The 19,503-nt window shown below is 40.9% G+C and overlaps 1 protein-coding gene across 1 annotated transcript in view; it reads left to right on the plus strand.

Annotated features, from left to right (window-relative positions):
* Positions 1-19,503, plus strand: part of ROBO2 (roundabout guidance receptor 2) — a 554,839-nt gene that overhangs the window by 511,641 nt on the left and 23,695 nt on the right. The window contains exons 23-25 of the mRNA XM_077815319.1: positions 5,392-5,548; positions 13,963-14,223; positions 16,662-16,870. Of these exons, the coding sequence (XP_077671445.1) occupies positions 5,392-5,548; positions 13,963-14,223; positions 16,662-16,870 (627 nt within the window). The remainder of the gene's footprint in view (positions 1-5,391; positions 5,549-13,962; positions 14,224-16,661; positions 16,871-19,503) is intronic.

Raw genomic sequence — 19,503 nt, forward strand, 5'->3', positions numbered from 1 at the left:
AGACTTTTGAATTTCTGGCCTAACTGGCATGGAAAAATAAGACTTGTAAGGAACAATATTCAAACATAAACTAGACATTGCATTCTAGCTCTCTGTTCCTCTGATCAGGCACTAGAGTTCTTTTACCTATAGAGAGTGAGGAGAGGACAAATCCCTTTCCACAAAGCACCACGTGGCCCATATCCACAAGGATCACAGTAATACAAGTTCCCACCCCACATTCTCCCTCCCTTTCCCCAAATATCCCCCCTTTTTCCATAGAAGTCATATTCTCCTCAAGCCTCATACTATTTCTCTCCCTCCCCCGCTTTTTTCCACCAACCTTGTATTTCTCTCCTTATTACCCATTCTGTCCTCCATTCATTCCTTGAAGTTCCCTATCCCTTCTCAAAATCATTCAAGTCTTCCATCTCTGCACATATGCCCCTTTAGTTTTCTATCCAGTCCCTGGCTTTTATCTCACAAATCTCTTTTCTTCTCCCAGATCCTTCTCCCCCAAAGTGTTGTCCTAGACTTTTGTCCTCGTCTTCCCAAATCTCTCCTCTCAAACAGTCCCTCAAGTTTCTGCTTCCCCTTCCCAGTATCCTCAAGGTCTCCCAGTACTTGTCATTTCTCCCCAAGGTCCAGCTGTCGCAGCATCCCACACTCCCCAGCTCTCCTTGCCTAAGGTCCTCTTCTTGTACTTGTGTCCAAGGTCCCCACTTTCCCAGAATCCCCATCACATTCTGGGGTGCAGTCCAGACAGATGAGGGGTTGTGTCATTACCTGCCCTGTAACCCTGAGTGCCTCAAAATGCTCTGCTTCATCTTTGGTTGGAGGCTGCCAGCAGGCATACAAGCCTGCACCGGGAGTGTCTGTGTATTAAGCAGCTCTGAGTCAGCAAATCTGATTCCAGGAGCCTGCTTGTTACAGCACTGCCCCACTCTGTCCTCCACAGCCTTGATTACATCAGGCAAGATGACCCCAACCCCTGCCCCCAGTCCCAATTTTTCTCAAAACTCTGTGCTCTGCAATGTCCTGCCCTTTCCTGCTCCACTCAGAGAGAGATTAAGATTTGTTTGTTCTTTCAATAAAATAAAAAAATAAATTTAAAAAAATGTTCAAGGTAGTTTCCTTACAAATCTACCTTCCAGCAAGATGGCTAAGCACCCTCTTGGTCAGGATCTCCCACAAAGTCCAAAGTGCTCAGTTCCTTTGTCCTCTTTGGTGAAAGATCCCTTGTTGTTCTTTGCCCCTCTCTTTTATAGTCCAGTGCACCTTTGAAATGGAGTCTTCTGAAGATTACCCCCCAGGGTAAAGTTCATTTAAGGCAACATGGAGTCTGGTGGTGAAGGAAGTTTCATGCTGGTTTCTTGCCCTGCTAGTGTGTGCTAAAATGTAAATTGATCTGTGTACTACAATCTTCTCCCCCTGCTGTGATGCTCAGTAGTGCTACCCTTGTTGGCTTGATGGTCCTGAGCTCCTTCTCTGCAAATTACTTTCATATTGTCTCTTATTGTATCTTGAAAGCACCTTCAAAGTGGCAGAACCTATTCCTTTGTCTAGGGTAGGGTAATGTTAGCCCTGCCTGGCAGACACACTTTGATACCACAATATCCAATATGTTTGCAATTTTGAATTTGTCCTCCATATATACACCATGAAACAATATTAATGAACAGTATGCTATTAGTGTTTTATTGATATCTTACATGATACCTTTTAGATACAGGTTCTGACATTATCAGATAACAGTGAACCCCTTGCCCTCTTGCATTGGTATGGTATTAGGGTCTCACACACCGAATACCTATCCTCAATGTTCAAGGTCTCCCCTGCCTTTCCTTGTCCCAACTTCCTTCCCTGTTCTTGTCTCCCACAGGTTCCTTCCTCCCTATTGTTCCCCTTATATCTGCCTCCCCCAAGCTCTTCCTTTTACCTGTCCCCAAAGTTTCCCCTTTTACTAGTTCCCCTTTTCTCTAAGTTCCCTCAGGTGCCCCAGTTTATGTCCATCTTCTGCCCTTGCAATATTCCATGTCCCTCCAGCCTCATTTCTATCCTCCCCTTCCCAAGGATGCATTTAATCTATTCCTGGGAGGTTCCTTTTTCCTTAAGCTGCTACCCCATTTTCCTTTCTGCCCTAAGGTTCTCCTTTTGCCATCCAAAGTCTTCCTTTTCTACACTTTCCCCTTCCTTTGAAAGTTCCTCCTATATCTATCTCCAAAGAGGGGAAGAAGAAAAGAGACTGCTGTGCCAGTCTCATAGCTAGAACACCTTCTAACCAGCTCAGCTCCCTCCCAGCTCCACCTCCCAGCTCCTGCCTCTCACCAGCTCTCAGACCAACCCAGACAGAAGAGGAGGAACCCTGGCAGAGAAGGCACAGAGCTGAGCTAGCTAAAATGGGGAGTCTCAGCTGCAGCGTCCCTCCAGCTGGGCCGAACTGAACCCCAGGGTGGCAGCCTGCAAGGGGGTGAACGAGGTGACTGAGCACTTCAGTATAAAGCAACAGCCTGATTGCGGTGGCAGTCTCTACTGCCTCTCTGCTCCTTAGCTAGCCAAAAGGGGCTGTTGTCCCTCACAAGTGAAAAGTTCTGGTGTACCTGAGCTGCACTCACCCTGCCTCCATCATTATGCCCCTTGCTGGGTCTCTGCTCATATTGCTGGGATGAGACAAGCAGGGCTTGATGCATGGTTGGCACCACCACCTACAGTTCAGCTATGGCTTAGAAATCCTGTCTTGCTTGTGGTGTTGTGACTTTTGACCCTATTTTGGCTGGTATTTGCCTAGCTGCATACTCAGATCAGCATAACATGAGAGCAGGATGGGCAGGCTGGTTTAGGCTGTGCTTTCTGAAGCTAGTCTTTGCTGTAGAAGATGCTTCATCCCAAATATGAGCTCGTGTGGGTTGGTCCGCTTAACTTTTTCCTGTAGGATTAAGAAACTAACATGGGAATTATTACTCCTCTGGATTCCTCCACAAGATGACTGACTACTTGAAGAATCCAGTACTGGAATCATATAGACTTACTGTTCTGGTTGATGCTTCTGGGTTTTGCTCAGGATCTCATGGGTTCCATGATAGCCACAGGTTTTTCCAAGTGGTTGAAGATTTGCTTGCATCTTCTCTTTGAGCTGTAATAGCAAAATATATCTTGAAAATATTTGTCTTAGTCATGGTCAGTGCCACCCCTCCTCTTGGCTGGGATTCAGAGGCGCTATCCTAAATTATGTTGATTTGGATGGGGGCAGATATGTGTGGGAAATATTTTAATGATTGGCCTAGAAACACGGATGGCTTCAGCTGTGTTGCAGGCTTCTCGGCTGGACGCTGCTGACTACGCATTGATAAACTTCCATTTGGGTTGTTTGGTAGACTATTATGACAATCTTTTATTCACCTCTACTGATAGACTGACACCCCCACATTATATAGCCCCTGAATTGCCCCCCAAAACACCACAGTTTAGGGCTGACAAGTAAGAGTTGATGTTTCAAGAGAGGATGCTGGCACACCAATCCTAGAAAATTCACTCTGAATAGGAATGATCAAAACATAGAGGGTTTTTTGTTTTTGTTTTTTTTTTGGCTGTGCCAGGTACATGGAAATCTTGCCATGCTGTTGGTTGCGTCTCACCCAGTGCAGGTACAGGAGACAAAAGGAGTGGGTGATGACTGATTTACGTCTTGTAATCTCATAGGAAAGGGAATATCAGACAACAGAGTGGCATGGGGCAGGCGGGGGGAGGGAGGGGAGAGAATGACAGGGGGATTGGAACAACCATCTCTTTTGTACATGTCCTACCTCCAAAATTGCATTTGCCATAGGGAAAGAGAGAATAAAATACAGTAGAACCTCAGCGTTACAGACACCTCAGGAATGGATGTTGTCCATAACTCTGAAATGTTCGTGATTCTGAACAAGCTGTTATGGGATGTGCCTCAGGGCGGACTGCTCGGAGCGGGAGCTCACAGCTCTGCAGTGGCTGTCCGGCGAGTGGGGGTGGGGATAGGCAGCTGGTTCTAGCCCCCGGCTGAGAGGGTAAATGAGTGAGGCACCCTGGGGCACCGCAGTGTCAATGGGTGGACAGTGCAGGCTGTGGCCCTTTAAAACTGAGCTGTCCTCCAGAGCTCAGCTTGCAGGTAGGAGCTCCAGCATGTCCAGCAGCTTGCACTGCAAGCCAGGTTTCAGTAGCAGCTCAGGAAGTTTCTTTCCTGGTCTCTGAGCTTGCAAACTTGCCCCCCTCCCAGACAGGAGGGAGTGGGAGGGGAAAACAACATTCACCACCTCCGACCTGTAAGAGGCTGCTCCGCGTTGTGGAGCATAGGGGGTGGGGGTGCCTCCCTTTAAGATACAATACCAGTACAGTACAGTACTGTATTTGCTGGTTGTTTGTTGGTTTTGTCTCCGCTGCTGCCGGATAGCTTATTTCCAGTTCCTCATGGTGTCTGGTTGACTGGTCAGTCCCTAACTCTGGTGTTCGTATCTTTGAGGTTGTACTATAAAGGGAGGACAAAGAAAAGAAAAAAGGGTAGAGAGGAAGGAGGGAGCAAAGAACAGATGTGTGGAAACTGATTTGTTTCCACCAAACAAGAAGGGATTCAAGTGGAAGTAGCACAAAAAGGTGGAAAAGGGTGAAGAAAAGTGTGGATAAAAGAGGGTACAAGGCAATGAACAAAAGGGGGGAAAAGAGGGAGAAAAGCAAGGAATATTACCCACCTCATTTCCACCTGCATCTTCCCAGTTTTGAGTTGCACATCCAATTGTAGTGCCCAATCACCCTTATGTCCACAAGCTATTTGCATGCTTTCTACAAAATAAACCATGTGAAGCATACTCTCCGAAAACATTTTGAAAGGCTCATTGATACTTTTTTTTTATTGAACTTGCTCATACCGTTTTAGCAGAAACCCAATTACTTTTACCTTTACGTTTTGACAACCATGCTTGTCATTCTGGCTGAAAGAAATTGACTCTAATAGCAAAGTTTTAGGTTGTGTCCTTAACCTCTCTGTTTTCCACAGAAAGAGATTATGCAAAACAGTCTTATAAATACACTGAAATCTGACATTTGAAAGAATATGCTGTGGTCTATTATTTTTTCCAACAATGAATGCATGGAGGCTTCAAGCAGACATGAATAAATCAATACATATATTTTTATATTTTTATGGAGTTCATATTTTAAAAAGAAGCAATTTTCAGCAATTACGTGAAATATTTTCCCATTTCATCCTGTTATTATTTAGAACCTTGAAACAACCTTAACATGTTGATGCTGATGTTGCTAAGATATAAATACATCTTCTTTTTTGGGGCATGCCATCTGGAATCAGAATTCTTCCAAAGAAATGTACAAAGCCAACATACTTCATTTCCATTATATTTCTGTAACTTTTTGTTGATTTTGCAGGTGGGAAAGGAGGAAAAAAGAAGAAAAACAAAAATACTTCCAAGCCCCAGAAGAATAATGGGTCTAACTGGGCCAGTGTTCCTCTACCACCTCCTCCGGTGCAGCCGCTCCCAGGCACAGAGCTGGAGCACTTTGGAGAGGACCAGCAAGAAGCAGGGTGAGGCCTTTTCTTCTGTTGACACAATCAGTAGTTTTTTATCACAGTCAATTTTGTCTTCATGTGAATAAAACATCCTTATCTTAGACTGCCTGCAAGCCATGGCAATGCATTCCCAGTTATTATATTGCTTATTGTTTGGTAGAAAATATACCATCTTTGTAAAATAAGGGCTTTATCCTGCAACCTTTTGTCATGTAAATTGTCTTCATGAAGTCCAGAGTGTCTGCTTCCATGAGTAATGGTTTCATGATCTCGTCAGAGTGTCCCAAAAGGGCACTAAGGACAACCTTGCTTCATAATAATTTAGAGCTGATTCTGCTACCCTTACTCATGCAAAGTAGTACCTTACTCTGCAAGTAGCTCCACTGAAGTCAGTTGGGCTTCTTGAGGAGGAAGGTGCTTCTCATGGTGAATAAGGGTGGCAGAATCTGGCTATTAGACTTTTCTAAAGTCTGGCAATAGTAGATCGGTCACCAAAGAGACACCAAAATGGGATAATTTTAGAAGACCAGCCAGTTGATGATACTCAACTTGCAGAATTGAAAAAGGCTAAAGTTCTAGACACGCTATATGTGTGAGTTTCCGGAATTTCAACATGTATCTTGACACTTTAAACCTCTTTGGATTGCTAACACTCATTTCCAAGGACAGAAAAGCATGCAACAAACATTTTAAAATGGGAGTGGACATTTTATGTAAAGAAAAACAATCCTGTGATTTGTTTTCATAACTTATGTATTTAACATTTTTCAGAACAGTCACAATATAACAAAAAAGAAATTATACCAAATGTAGGAAAACAGATGGAAATGTCAAATTCATCTCTGGTGGAGCCTGTGGAAGTCAGTGGAGCGCCATCAGGGATAAATTCGGCCCATCTGTCTGTATTGATAACCCAATATTTTCAGATCATTAGAAATAATATTAAAAATAATCATAGTATCCTACATCTTCCTTTTTTTAAATTAGAAGCTAATCCTCTTGTTCCCCTTGTCCTAGAGTAAGGTCATGACATATTTAATGAATCATCTCCCAAAGCTACGGTTGATTTAAGTTATGTTAGTACATTTTAATTGGCAAACCATATATTGTTTGTGTATTTGCCAGTGTTTGGCATACTTACCATAATACATACTAAACTTTATAAAACTCACTCTTCCCCCTTCTCACTGTGGTATCCTTCAATCTATCCTTCTTTTCCCCCATCCCTCCCCATTACCTTCCCAACAGGCCCACACTTCCCCACCCTCTGTGAGGCCTTCATAAACTTCTTTCTCCATTAACATGTTACCTTCAGTGTCCCCTATTCTCCTTGTCACCAGCCATAGCAACTTCTTTTCCTGCAATTCCTCAATAGGTCTCAGCTGCCTCCCTCTCATCCCTATGAACTTGCTAGCTGGAGTTAATTACCCATTCCCTTGGTTCATATGTTTCTTTCTAACCTCACAGTTTTTCTTGTCCCTGACTCTCCAGTACATTTCCTTATTTTTTCTTCCTACTAGTTCCCCATTTTTCCCCCACACACTCATCTCTAGCACCAGCATCTTTAGTCAACACTTACTATTGATACCACCTCTTATTGTGTGGCAAAACTGTTCTGGCTGCTTCTCTCTAGGGCACTCATCCCAAAAGAAGAATTCAAATTGCCATATTCTGGGTTATGTAACTCGGAATAGGATAGAGAGACTGCCAGAGAGCTGTGCCTCCTCAGTCCAGAAATGGACTCTGCACCTTTAAGAGGGGGAGGTGGGATTTGTCTGGCTGGCTGAATGAAGGGAACAGTGCTTTACGGCTGGGGGTGGGTGGAGAGGAAAACTGCTGCACAAGGGACAAGGGGACAGTGTGGCGACACTGACTTATCCCCTGGGAACCAGGACGAGTGGAAGGATTTAAATGGGGTAGCCCTGTGTGTGAAGCCCCCCGCCATACTTTTACAAAGAGCAGGGTGGGGCAGTGTGATCAGTGAATTCCAGATAGGTGGGTGGAAAAGGAGGCTACTGGAGATTAATATGTTGTGCAGGAACTGGAGCCTATTAGAATGTCATGGGAAAGGAAAAAGGTTGTTAGTTACTGAAACGGAAAGAAATTTTATTTACATTATTTTGATATGGGCACAAAGGTTCCGATACGGTTCCTTTCAGAAAATGGGCAAAGGCTCAGATCCATTCTTATGTTTCTGCCCTCAATCTAGCATAAACAGTTTAGTGTTCGTTAATCTCTGTCATGCTTACAAGGATCTATCTCTCCCTTTAAACCACCCTCCTTCCAAAATACCAAAATATAGGTGATCAAATAAATCTAAAATATTGTCTTTAATCCAGGTTCTGCTACCTTTATTCACAATGAATAGTATCCAGCTCCATGAATTTATGGGATGACTTCCAGAGTAAGATTCCATTCAACCTGAGTAAGCATGCCAGAATCAGTAAGGCTCCTTACTATACCTAGAGCTATTCAAATATATTTTCCAGACAAACAGATTTGATCAATTCAACAGAAATTCTCTAAACATTTCAGTCAACCCAAAAATGCATTTTTCAGGGAAAAAAAGTTTTGCACCCTACATTTGATCCAGATCCATTCCCTGTATATATTTTGGACTTCAGAGTACTCTCTATATTTAAGGATTTTTTCCAAAAAATGCAGTCTACTTTAATAGAGTATTATAAAAATTTAAGACTTGATAAATAATAATAATTCTCTAGATCAGCTTGGTTTTAAAGTTATTTTTTTAAATTAATGTGTGTTAATATTTCACTAAAATAATTCTGCAATAATAGGCAAACTACTTCCATCTTCTTTAAAGATGACAAATAGATAAATGAGACAGGTGAATTGAAGTACCATCTAGTTAAAGCCTTTGTGACACAGGGCTTAACTTCTTAGTTGCATAAAATATCTAGAAGGAAGAAATTATATTAGTCACCAAGACAACACTGGTTATTTCAGGTAGAGTAATCAGGGATATTGACAGCACACTTTCAAGTTCCACACAATTCAGGCTCAGTTTTTGCTATGTTTATCTTTGAAATTACACTTTTTGGTTAGTTATAATGTCACATTGATAGTAATGGCAACCAGACTTTCTAAAGAATATCAAAATGACCAAAAAAATAAAATAAAATTAGACTTACAGATCAGATCCGCAGCTGGAATAAATAGACACAGCTCCACTGAAATTAGTAGAGTTTCACTGATTTATACCAGCCGAGGATCTAGCCTTCTTTTTTCTTTCAACCTCTAGAGTCAAATGAAAGTACAAAATCAAGATTGTATTTCCTACGTCAGCTTTAATATTGACATATTGGAAAACAGTTGCTTAGATTTTTCTTTTTATAATTTTATTTATCTTAATTAGTTTGATTTCTAACATACATACCCACTATAATATTACATTTTAAATCTGAAAATCACATATTTAGAAATAACCATGTTGCACAGGAAAACTGAATCCATTCAGGCAGGCCTTGCAATGTGATCTGAAGATGAACAAACGTATACCAGCAGGACAGTGTCCTGGAGAATGCTCAATTTCCAACCCTCTCCTCTTCCTAATCCCTGAGTTCCCATTTATGGACTCTTACCATGAGCATCCTAACTAAACTCAACTGCAAAGGATTTTATACTTCAAAGTTAATGCATTAAATTGCACCTGGAGCAGCATTATCAGTAGCGGCCTGTGAAGCACATGTTTATTATAATCTACATTAGCCTCATCATTAAATTAGCAGGCAGCAACCTTGTGCACTAGATTAAGTTTCCAGATTGTTTTCAAGGGTAGCATCAGATGAAGTGCATTATAGTAATGCAGGCCACAACTAACTGTTGTGACATCTACAACCAAGAACAATGGTCATGGTCACCTAGCCAAACTCTTAGCTCTTTACTGCTCTCCAGATATGTACAAGGGTCTGAAATCAGTCCCATGCTCCCCCAAACTCTTGTAACATAAAATTGGGCCAAATTCTCCAGTTCACTAAAGCCATTTTGTGCCACTAAGGCACTTTGCACAAGTGGCCTTAAAATGGCCAAGGATCGTCAGTGGAGAATTCAGGAACTCCCTGCTCAAGGAAATGGTTGCCATCTGCTGTGCCAGACACCTGCAACACAAATGGACAGAGGAGGTGTGCTCCAGGAGTGGGGTGAGGAACCAATGTGGCATAGCAGAGCTCCTGCTTTGAGCAGGGGGTTGGACTAGATGATCTCCTAAGGTCCCTTCCAACCCTGATATTCTATTCTATTCTATTCTATTCCACGATACCATATTCTCCAGTGACCTAACTTAGTGCTGCTCCTGTGTGACTCCAACTTGCACTGGAGTTGAGTGGCTAAAGATTATAAAATAGCTTCAACTGACTACCTGTGGCTGCCCCCAGCCTTTCCTTTTGCCTGAGTTATGCTGGATGAGATAAAGAATCTGTCCTATTCTCTCAACTGAGGGAGCAGATGTCATGTCCGAATCAAAGCAGACTTTTCTATGGTGTGGGCTATTGGGTAAGTTATTCAGAAAGTCAGTGTTATGGATATTTCCAGCTCTCTTTCCTGATCTTCTGCTAACACAGGAGTGGGCAAAATTTTGCCCCTGAGGGCCACATCTGGGTATGGAAATTGTATGGTGGGCCATGAATGTTCACAAAATTGGGGATTGGGGTATGGAAGGGGGTGAGGGCTCCAGCTGGGGGTGCGGGCCCTGAGGTAGGGCCAGAAATGAGGAGTTCAAGGTGCAGGAGGGGGCTCCAGGCTGGGGCAGCGGGTTGGGGTGTGTGGGGGCTCTAGCTGCGTGCGGGCTCTGGGGTGGAGCTGGGAATGGGGGGTTGGGGGTTCAGGAGGGTGCTCTGTGCTGGGACTGAGGGGTTCAGAGGGTGGCAGGGGGATCAGGGCTGATGATTGGGGTGCAGGCTGCGGGCGTTGCTTACCTCAAGCAGCTCCTAGAAGCAACGGCATGTCTTCCCTCTGGCTCCTATGCGGAGGCGCAGCCAGGCAGCTCTGCATGCTGCCCCGTCCACAGGTGCTGCCCCTGCAGCTCCCATTGGTCACAGTTTCTGGCTAAAGGGAACAGCACTTGGGATGGGGGCAACGTGCGGAGCCCCCTGGCTGCCCCTACACATAGGAGCTGGAGCGGGGACATGCTTCTGCTTCCAGGAGCCATGTGGAGCCACGGCACACATGGAGCAGGGTAAGCCCTGGACCTCGCTCTCCAGCGGGAGCTTGAGGGCCGGATTAAAACATCTGAAGGGTTGGATGTGGCCCCTGGGCCATAGTTTGCCCACCGCTGTGCTAACACCATGTCCATTCCCTTCTGTCTTCCCTAACTTTTCATAGTTCCCCCACATGCCCTTTGTACCTCTCTCCTTTCCCTGAACTATCATCAGTCAAGCACCCTCCCAATTCCCCTTCTGAAGAAACTGTATTTTTCTCCTTGTTTTAGTTAATAGTCTGGACAGTGGCTGCATTGAACATTGATTGTTTAATTATTATTACCGTTCATTTTTAATATTTTTATTTCAGTGTTTAATTTTATCACTAATAATATACATCATTCCACTTGACCCCAGTAATGAAACCCTTCATGCAGACAGCTAGTTATAAGACAGGTTTAATTATTGCTACTGATTATTCCTAACTAGAAATAAAAAGGAAATATTAATTAGTTATTATATCAATGTAATTGTTAATCATATTTCTTCTTGAGGAAAAAGTAATGAAGGTAATAATATGATACTTTTTAATTTGATAATATGATATTTTTAATTCAAATACATCCTTTTGGCCAACACCTGAAGAAAGGGACCTTCCTTGCTTGAAAGATTGTGTATTATAACAAATCTGCCGTGTAAAGACCAATGTATCACATTGTTTATCTTATCTAATTCATATTGTAAAGAGAGGGCAACATGTCAATGCAGTATATATTAGTTTGTTAACAACCAAATATAAATAGGTTAAAAAACATAAGAGAATAAAGTGGCAACAGTAATGGGAACGTACAGATTTTGGGTTTTCCAGGACATGTTTCAGACATGGACTTTAAGTGAATTACTGTGGAATCATTGTCAGAAATCCCTGGTGATATTAAGCACTCATATTTTATAGATAGCTATTATGAAAGTGTAAAATTGTATTTTATTCAGAAACCATGGATGTTAACAATATTTACTGTGCTACAGTGTCATCAGTTCCAAAAACTAAGCAAGGTATATCAGATGAAGTGAGTTAGCTGTGAAGGTCATCACAGATAAGTGCCAGCAATGCCTTGATTCTATATCACACCATCAGGTATTCTGTAGATATTATATTACATAAAAAATGTTAAAAGAACATTAAGGTTTCAAAAGCAATCATTCAAAAGTTAGGAAATACCCAAATTAAGTTTGCCTGTGCATATGCATTATGATATTGTCTTTAATTACATGATCCTTTCCACCAAACTTCTGTCTGTAAAGTCAAGCTCCTTTAACAATTATGTATCTAAACTGTACAGACTTCTACACAGGGAGAGGGAAATTGTACTTTCATACATTTTAGAAGTCTCTAAATATTGTGTAAAATAGCTTTTCTATCCATAATGCAACTTTGATGTTCTCTCTCTCATGATACGTCAGGGCTAGAAACAATAGCTTTATTGGAATGGAAGATACAACTTCAGTTTCTAGCCTTGATCAGTCACAATATATTAGACCCTCAACTTTTCTTTGGTCCAGGACTGAGTATTACACTCAGACCAATGTAATTCTAGCTGAGAATTCCTTATATGAGAAGAATGAAAGAAGGACATATTTTTGGGGCATTTTTTTTTAAATTTGTGGCAGCTGTGTTGAAGATGTTTAGAAGTGTTGAATGTCATCTAAGCAGTCCCAATAGAGATTAATTAATTGGTGAGGTACTGGCAGAGAAGTCCAGGTGCATGATAAATGCAGTTTATCAGATAGCTCTGTAATTTATCATGTGTATCTAACCTCCCCTTGTGCTTGGGGTGAATTGGGTGTGTTGCTGTTGTATGCATTTAATACTTTTTTAGGTTTCATAAAATACACAGAGGCAATATACACAGTTTACAATCTTCGTGAAAATCATAACTTTTGAATTCACTACATATAATGCATTAATGTACTATTGTATTAATGAAAACTAGTATTTTACATTTAGAGCCATATTCCCTCCCCTGTTTCTGGCTCCTTTGTAATGAGCATGCAGAAAAAGGGCAAAAAATTTTAAAGTATTTAGGTGCCTAAAGATGCAGATAGGCACCTAGTGGAATTTTCAGAAGCACCTAAGTACCCAGATCCAATGGCATCTAGGCACTACTGAAAATCCCACTGGGTGCCTAAATACCTTTTTTAAAATATGGCCCTAAGGGTATGTCCACACTGCACTCTAAAACCCATGGCAGCTCCAGCCTGAGCTCTACACTGCTGTTTTTAATGCTGTAGCATAAGTCTGAGTTTGTAGACTCAGGCACTGAGACTTGCTGCCATGGGTTTTAAAACCCAGTGTAGACATAGACTAAGTGTCCAGCTGAGAATTTCCTCAAGGTAGAGATCTTTGTTTATATCACACCAGACTAGACATCTCCTGTGCCAACCACCCTCCCTCACCCCTACATCTAGGCTATAATAGGGTAGTGTGGAGTGGAGCAGGCTATAGAACAGCATGTGAAAAGGCTGCTTGCCTTTCCAGTTACAATTAATTTACCAGTTTTGTGTTGGAGTAGTGACTGGGTTATGTGTGGAATAATGGTAACAACAAATCTTCCAAACCCCTCTTGGCATGGTCACTGCTTTGGGGATCCAAGAAGAGATCTAACATATGCTTGATAGAAGGAAGGTGGGAGTAAGGAAGTGCTATACCTAAATATTTGAGTTAATTCACTGTCTTTGAATCAGTAGCCTGGGTTTTCATGTCTAGATGCAGGTAAATCTTTAATGCATTCTCTTAGCTTAATAGTCCAGAAAGTGAGTTAGTTCATTTCCTTTGGTAATTGTGAGCTAAAGTCATCTAATTAATATTAAAAAAACATGATAATGAACATGTGGTGTGTTGTAGCAAATTTTGTTCAAATTGTTTAGCTATTATGAGCCAATTAAACACAGAAACAAAACCAATGTGACAATTTTCAGCAATTATTGCCTTACTTATATTTAATATAATAATTCAGACTCAAACTGCATGTCAGGGTGGGCATGTCCCATAAACATCTACACAGCAACCTCATTATCCACCTTCAAATCCCTCCTCAAAACGCGCCTTTTCTGAGTTTGTACAGTACCTAGCACAATGGGATCTAGCATAAAACTAGGGCTCTATGGTAATGTGAATATTAAATAGTAATAATAAAGATGCTTGTCTTTCCCTCTAGTATATAGAAGAGGCTAGTTTTGGTTGATACTAAATTTACATGTTCTTGATTTCAGGTATGACAGTGATGGTTGGTGTCCTCCTTTACCGGTTCAGACGTACTTACACCAGGGCCTGGAGGATGAGCTTGAAGAAGATGATGACAGAGTTCCTACACCACCTGTCCGAGGGGTGGCCTCCTCACCAGCAATCTCCTTTGGGCAACAGTCCACTGCCACTCTCACACCTTCTCCACGAGAGGAAATGCAGCCAATGCTTCAAGCCCACCTTGATGAATTAACCAGGGCCTACCAGTTTGACATAGCAAAGCAAACATGGTAAATGTTCGAGTTAGACACACTGTAATAATACAGTATCCAGTGCCAAAATCCTTAGCACTACACGACAACTGAAACTGTTAATTGAAAAAATATATTAAAAAGAGTATATGGTATAAAAATGGAGCCTAAAAATAGGTATTTTATTAAATTTGTGTTAAAAACACATGTAAAGATGATATTCATCTGGAATGCTGGTATATACTGATTAATTAACCCCATCAACAGGTAACTTTTATCCACACATTTCAGGATAGCAAATAAATTGAATTTATCAGGTCTTTGGAAATAACAAGACACTAAATCAGTGTTCAAACGTCAGATCAGTCACCTCTATTATCTACAGTACCATTATTTTTCTGGAGAATTAGCTTCATTCACATTTACACGAGAATGAAGTATCCACACAGCTAAGAGTTTTGATAATATGTTGAAATATCATCTCTAATTTCAACAAGAAGATAATAGAAACATCAGGAAGAAAGTTGTTAAATTACACAGAATGGATCTAGTCTGTTAGACTGTGTTTCACTTATTTAAAGGAAGAACAAGCAAATATCACTGTAACATTTTCACTATAAAATAAACATTAGAAGCGATCTCTTCAGGGACTAAGAAAGAACTTTGCAGCTGCATAGGACAAGAACTGAAGGCCCGTTGCTTTCTGGATGTCCCCTAAGTAATAGTTGTCCTTCTAAAACTTTTCCATCTAGAGAAAATAAAAAAAGAGTCTGAGAATCTCAGAAGATAAAGTACAGCTAGTTGCTGAATGGCACTCCACCAGCAAAGAAGTGGACATGCTTCATTGGCAAACAAAGGTCACAACCACATACAATGTTTGCCATCATAAATAGAACAGACAAGTAGACAAACCATGCCAAATCAAAGCCAGCTGTTTTCTCTTGGAAGCCTCTAGGCTCATTTGCAAACTGTATTCAATCCATGGGGTAATTAGGCCCCACTGCAGTACCACATTGCCTATATAGGCCCTAGCCTGCCCAGGGGACTAGCGCAAATCAGAGGCAGCAGCTAATCCTGGCCCATTCCAGTACCTGACTTGAGTCAGCATACAAATGTGTGCCCTGCCTGTGAAGGCTGTAATTTGAAGGTGTTATGCTTTCAATGGCCTGCAAACTGTAGATGTCATTTTGGTGTCAGATGACACTGTGAATCTCATTATGACATCTTTTTTGGGGAGGGCTATCCACCTGATTTTAGCTTATAAAAATACTCCTGTATAAATAGACATAATGCCCATAATCCATATACCCTAACCAAAAGTTAATTCTCTCTTGCCACCTAAAGCCCTTTTATACCAGCAGGCAGGCAAAATTGCTTACTGTAGCAGTGAAGCTGAAATCTCCCTTCCTGCTCAGTAAGTGTACTTCACAACTTGCAAATAAGGGGCAGGGAGGCCATTTTGGAATGTTGCTACTCGGTGACCACACCTGCTTTACATAGCCTGTTCAACTGCAGTCAGATGACCCAACATGGCCTATTGCTGGTGCAAGTAAAATGTTCCAAGTCCAAGCCTCCCTAGCCAGTTCACTGTGAACTCTATTTCTTTGACAACAAGGAGACCAATTCTGGGCTTTCTACCATGCTGACCAATCATGAATAAGGATCCACTTTATAGATTGCAAACTGTCAAGCAAAGTCATAACTGACTTTTGAGTACCCCATGCTGGCCTGTCACAGCGCCCTCTCAAACAGATTGCTCAAGAGAACAGCTCACAGCTAAGAGACTGGGTCCTGTTCCCCTTATTAGAGTTGCTGCAGAGTTAGGATCCACAGATTTCAAAATCAGTGTTGTGAAGGGCCACAGTAATGACCTCATTGTGTTCTAGTTAAATTACTTCTAGTTGGGCAAACTAAATACATGCTTGCTGAAGATGAGATACAATCCATGTTACCTGAAAACTCTTCTCCTGGAGAACACTGCCTGCTCTTCAGGCTGAATTCCATTTAATAACGTCAAGTTTGGGTGGGGAAAATGTCCTCTTCCTGCAGTACAAGTTGAATTTAAAAACTTTTGGCTTGTATTGAGAGGAAGGACATTTCAGAAGTTTGGGCACTAGCCCGGATCCCAGGAGACCCTGCTCTGCCATAGACTTCCTGTGTGACTTTGGGCAACTCACTAAGTCTCTCTGTGCCTCAGTTTCCCATCTGTAATATGGGGGTAATAGCAATTCTCCACATCACTGAGGTTGTAGTAAGGAGAAGTACATTAAAAGGTAGCGCTCAGATACTATGGCAATAGGTTCCATATACGTACCTGAGATAGATATCTGAGTCAATTCTTCTTGGGTAAATAACTTACAAACAGCTTTGTAAATACCTTCAGGGTATACTGGAAGATTTGTCTCTTTTCTCATTGGCCCAGCACACCAATGTCTTCCACTCAACCCAACAGCATTTCTGTTTGTCTGTTTGTATAGGCACATCCAAAGCAATACTCAACCTCCTCTGGCCCCAGTTCCACCACTTGGATATGTAGCTGGAACCCTTATTTCAGATTTGGAAACAGACATTCCAGATGATGATGAGGATGACATTGAAGAGGAAGCTATAGAAATCACTAGGCCACTAAGAGGTCTAGAGCATACTCCAGGATCCAGTATGGACAATCTAGACAGCTCTGTGACAGGTAACTGAACACATTTAACAGTGAAACCAACCTATTTGTAATATTAAAATACATCATAAATCAAATACCTTTTAAGCAAAAAATTATTCCATTCTATTTCTGTGACATTTAAAATATGTTAATATTAAACACTAAAGTTAAAGAAGGATTTGAAAATACTTTTGCTTTGCTGCAAAATGATAAGAAAATTCATGAATTTTAAAAAGTTTTAAAGACATGAAAGAAAACTCAATTATATCCTGTCTTTCATGAAAAGTTCAGTCATTGGGGAAGCAAGTCTGTTACATAAAAAGAGGGGGGAAGCCCTTAACTTTGAAACGATATACTGTATTTTGTATATTGGGAGCAGCATAAAAAGTTAATGTTATCTTAAAATGTTTCTAGATATTTGGCTGTGTAAAAGCATGCACTGATGAACACAGGAAGGTTAAAAGACTTTTCAAAATAAGCTTGGCTAGATCAGCACAACATTTATTTGTAGACTGAAGAAAATGTATATGTAGGTGAAACATATATTTTATACCCACTTCATATTGCTGTGTTTAATAAGTGTTCCATTTCAGTGAAGATATTTAATTATTCTGTCACCTTTTGCTTCACTGTTTCTTATTCCTTGGATGCGCAGAAAAGTTACAACTGGAATCAACAAAGAGGGGCCTGAAAATGCATGCTAAACTATTCCACCAAATCTGAATTAGTAAAATTGCTGTCAAAGAAGGACAGGGAGTTTTCTGAGAAGAAGCTGTTTTAACATGAACATTATGAACCCTTTCTGAGGCATCAATAAACTCTCCTTTGAACTGAAGTTGGATGTGTACGTAATGTACTACATCCATTGATGTATTTGAGTCTGTTGATGACTCAAATGTGCATGGTCTTATATAGCTCGTTAAAAAAAATACTGTTTGTCTCTTCAGTCATTGATCTTTATGTGAAAGCACTAATTTCTAGCTATACCTGCACAGTACACTTGCTCACTGGGGACATATTAATGTAGCACCACTTAATTTTATCTCACCTCTCTGTGCCTTACAAGTTCTAAGAATTTTACTCCCTTATCTAAACATTGCAGCTCTGAAAACACATTGCAGTTCCCAGTGATGGAGGCAGTACTGTGACAGTGATGAAGCATCAGTACCTATCATTTTCCTCTTCTTCCCTTGTTGAATTAAAGAGTGTACTCCTCTATCCCACTTTCTGGTTTTTCCCTTACCCTGGGGCCAGACTGCTTGCCAAGCTAATTACGATTTAAGAACTGTAGCTCTAGTGTTGTGATTTGAAATCCAGATCCAACTGAAAGCTGTAGACTTATAGTTTTAAATCTTTGAATTCAGAAGGCTGACTTATTAGTGCACGAATATGGTAAGCTACTTTGCCTGAATTTCTAGCATAATCTCCTTCAGGCTATAATTCTGCATATTTTTGCATATCTCACTAATGGCTCTGAAGCCTTTCCATTAGGAATGCAGCAAAGGTTTTACAGTGGTAATACAGGACTAAATAAAAAAAAATCAGCTTACTATATATTGTCCCTTCAGTGTGTATTAATATGTCAATATTAGTATATCTGTATATCAGAAAATGAGCATTTCACTCATGTACATTTTCAACTGTTATTAGTATCCTACTTTACCTTATGTGAAAGAAATAAGGACAGCTGCATTTCTGCTGCAGTTAACATACTTCTGGGTTCCTTACAATTGATGCTTTTATGAATAAAAATCAAACCTGCTTTCCTAGATAGAAATACTGCTTAATTATCAGTGTGTTAAAAATCTCAGTCTGTGAAGCTGTATGTTGCAGGAAGAAGTTGTGCTTTACCTCATAACTTGTAAATAATACGTATGTTTACTAGAAATGACGTACAAAATCTCAGGCATCTAGATAACAAATTGTCTTCTGCCTTCTTCAATGACTGTATGGGGGAAGTACGATCAAAGCCTTCATTTTCTCTCTTGGATTTGAGTTTCTTAGCAATAGTATAACTTTGACATGAGGGAGTGCATATTATATTTGTGGGGAATGTTTCAAAGGATAATATTTTGATATTTCTGTGATCCTATTAACCCCGTAGGCTTGATTTTTCAGCAATAAGCATGGTATGTAAAACACAAGTAGATCCCATTGTTTCAAAGGTTTCTCAAATTGCCTAATTTGCTTATCTTTGATATGTTAGGCATTCCTGAGGTCTCCCCACATCCTGCAAACAAAATAACTAATGAGTGGTCTCACCCCTCTTCCCACATTAAAATACAAGCTCATTCTTTGTGTAGGGTTTCAGATATGTTAGAACAGCAATTTCCTGAGGCTTTTATAACGTTGTTTCATTTCTCTAAAGGTATTGAATATTTTAGAAAATTGAGCAAAAATATAGTACCTGGTCCCTAAGAACTCAGAAGCCAACATTTTTTTTTTAAAAAGGTGTTTCTGTGAGGTTAGTACTTATGGAAAAATATTGGCTCACATCCCCAGATACTGAAGGCCTCAGAACAGAGAGACAAGGCAGATAGAAGCAGTGCCCTGAGGTCAGCCTTCCTCAGCACTGACCTGGAGATATCATCTCTAGTAGTGAGAGGATAGTTTGGTCTTCATAGCGGAGACAAGCCTTGTGCTTTCTGCTGAGGCTGCCAACT

Source organism: Eretmochelys imbricata, chromosome 1 (genome assembly GCF_965152235.1).
Source record: "Eretmochelys imbricata isolate rEreImb1 chromosome 1, rEreImb1.hap1, whole genome shotgun sequence".
In the NCBI taxonomy this organism is placed as follows: Eukaryota; Metazoa; Chordata; order Testudines; family Cheloniidae; genus Eretmochelys; species Eretmochelys imbricata.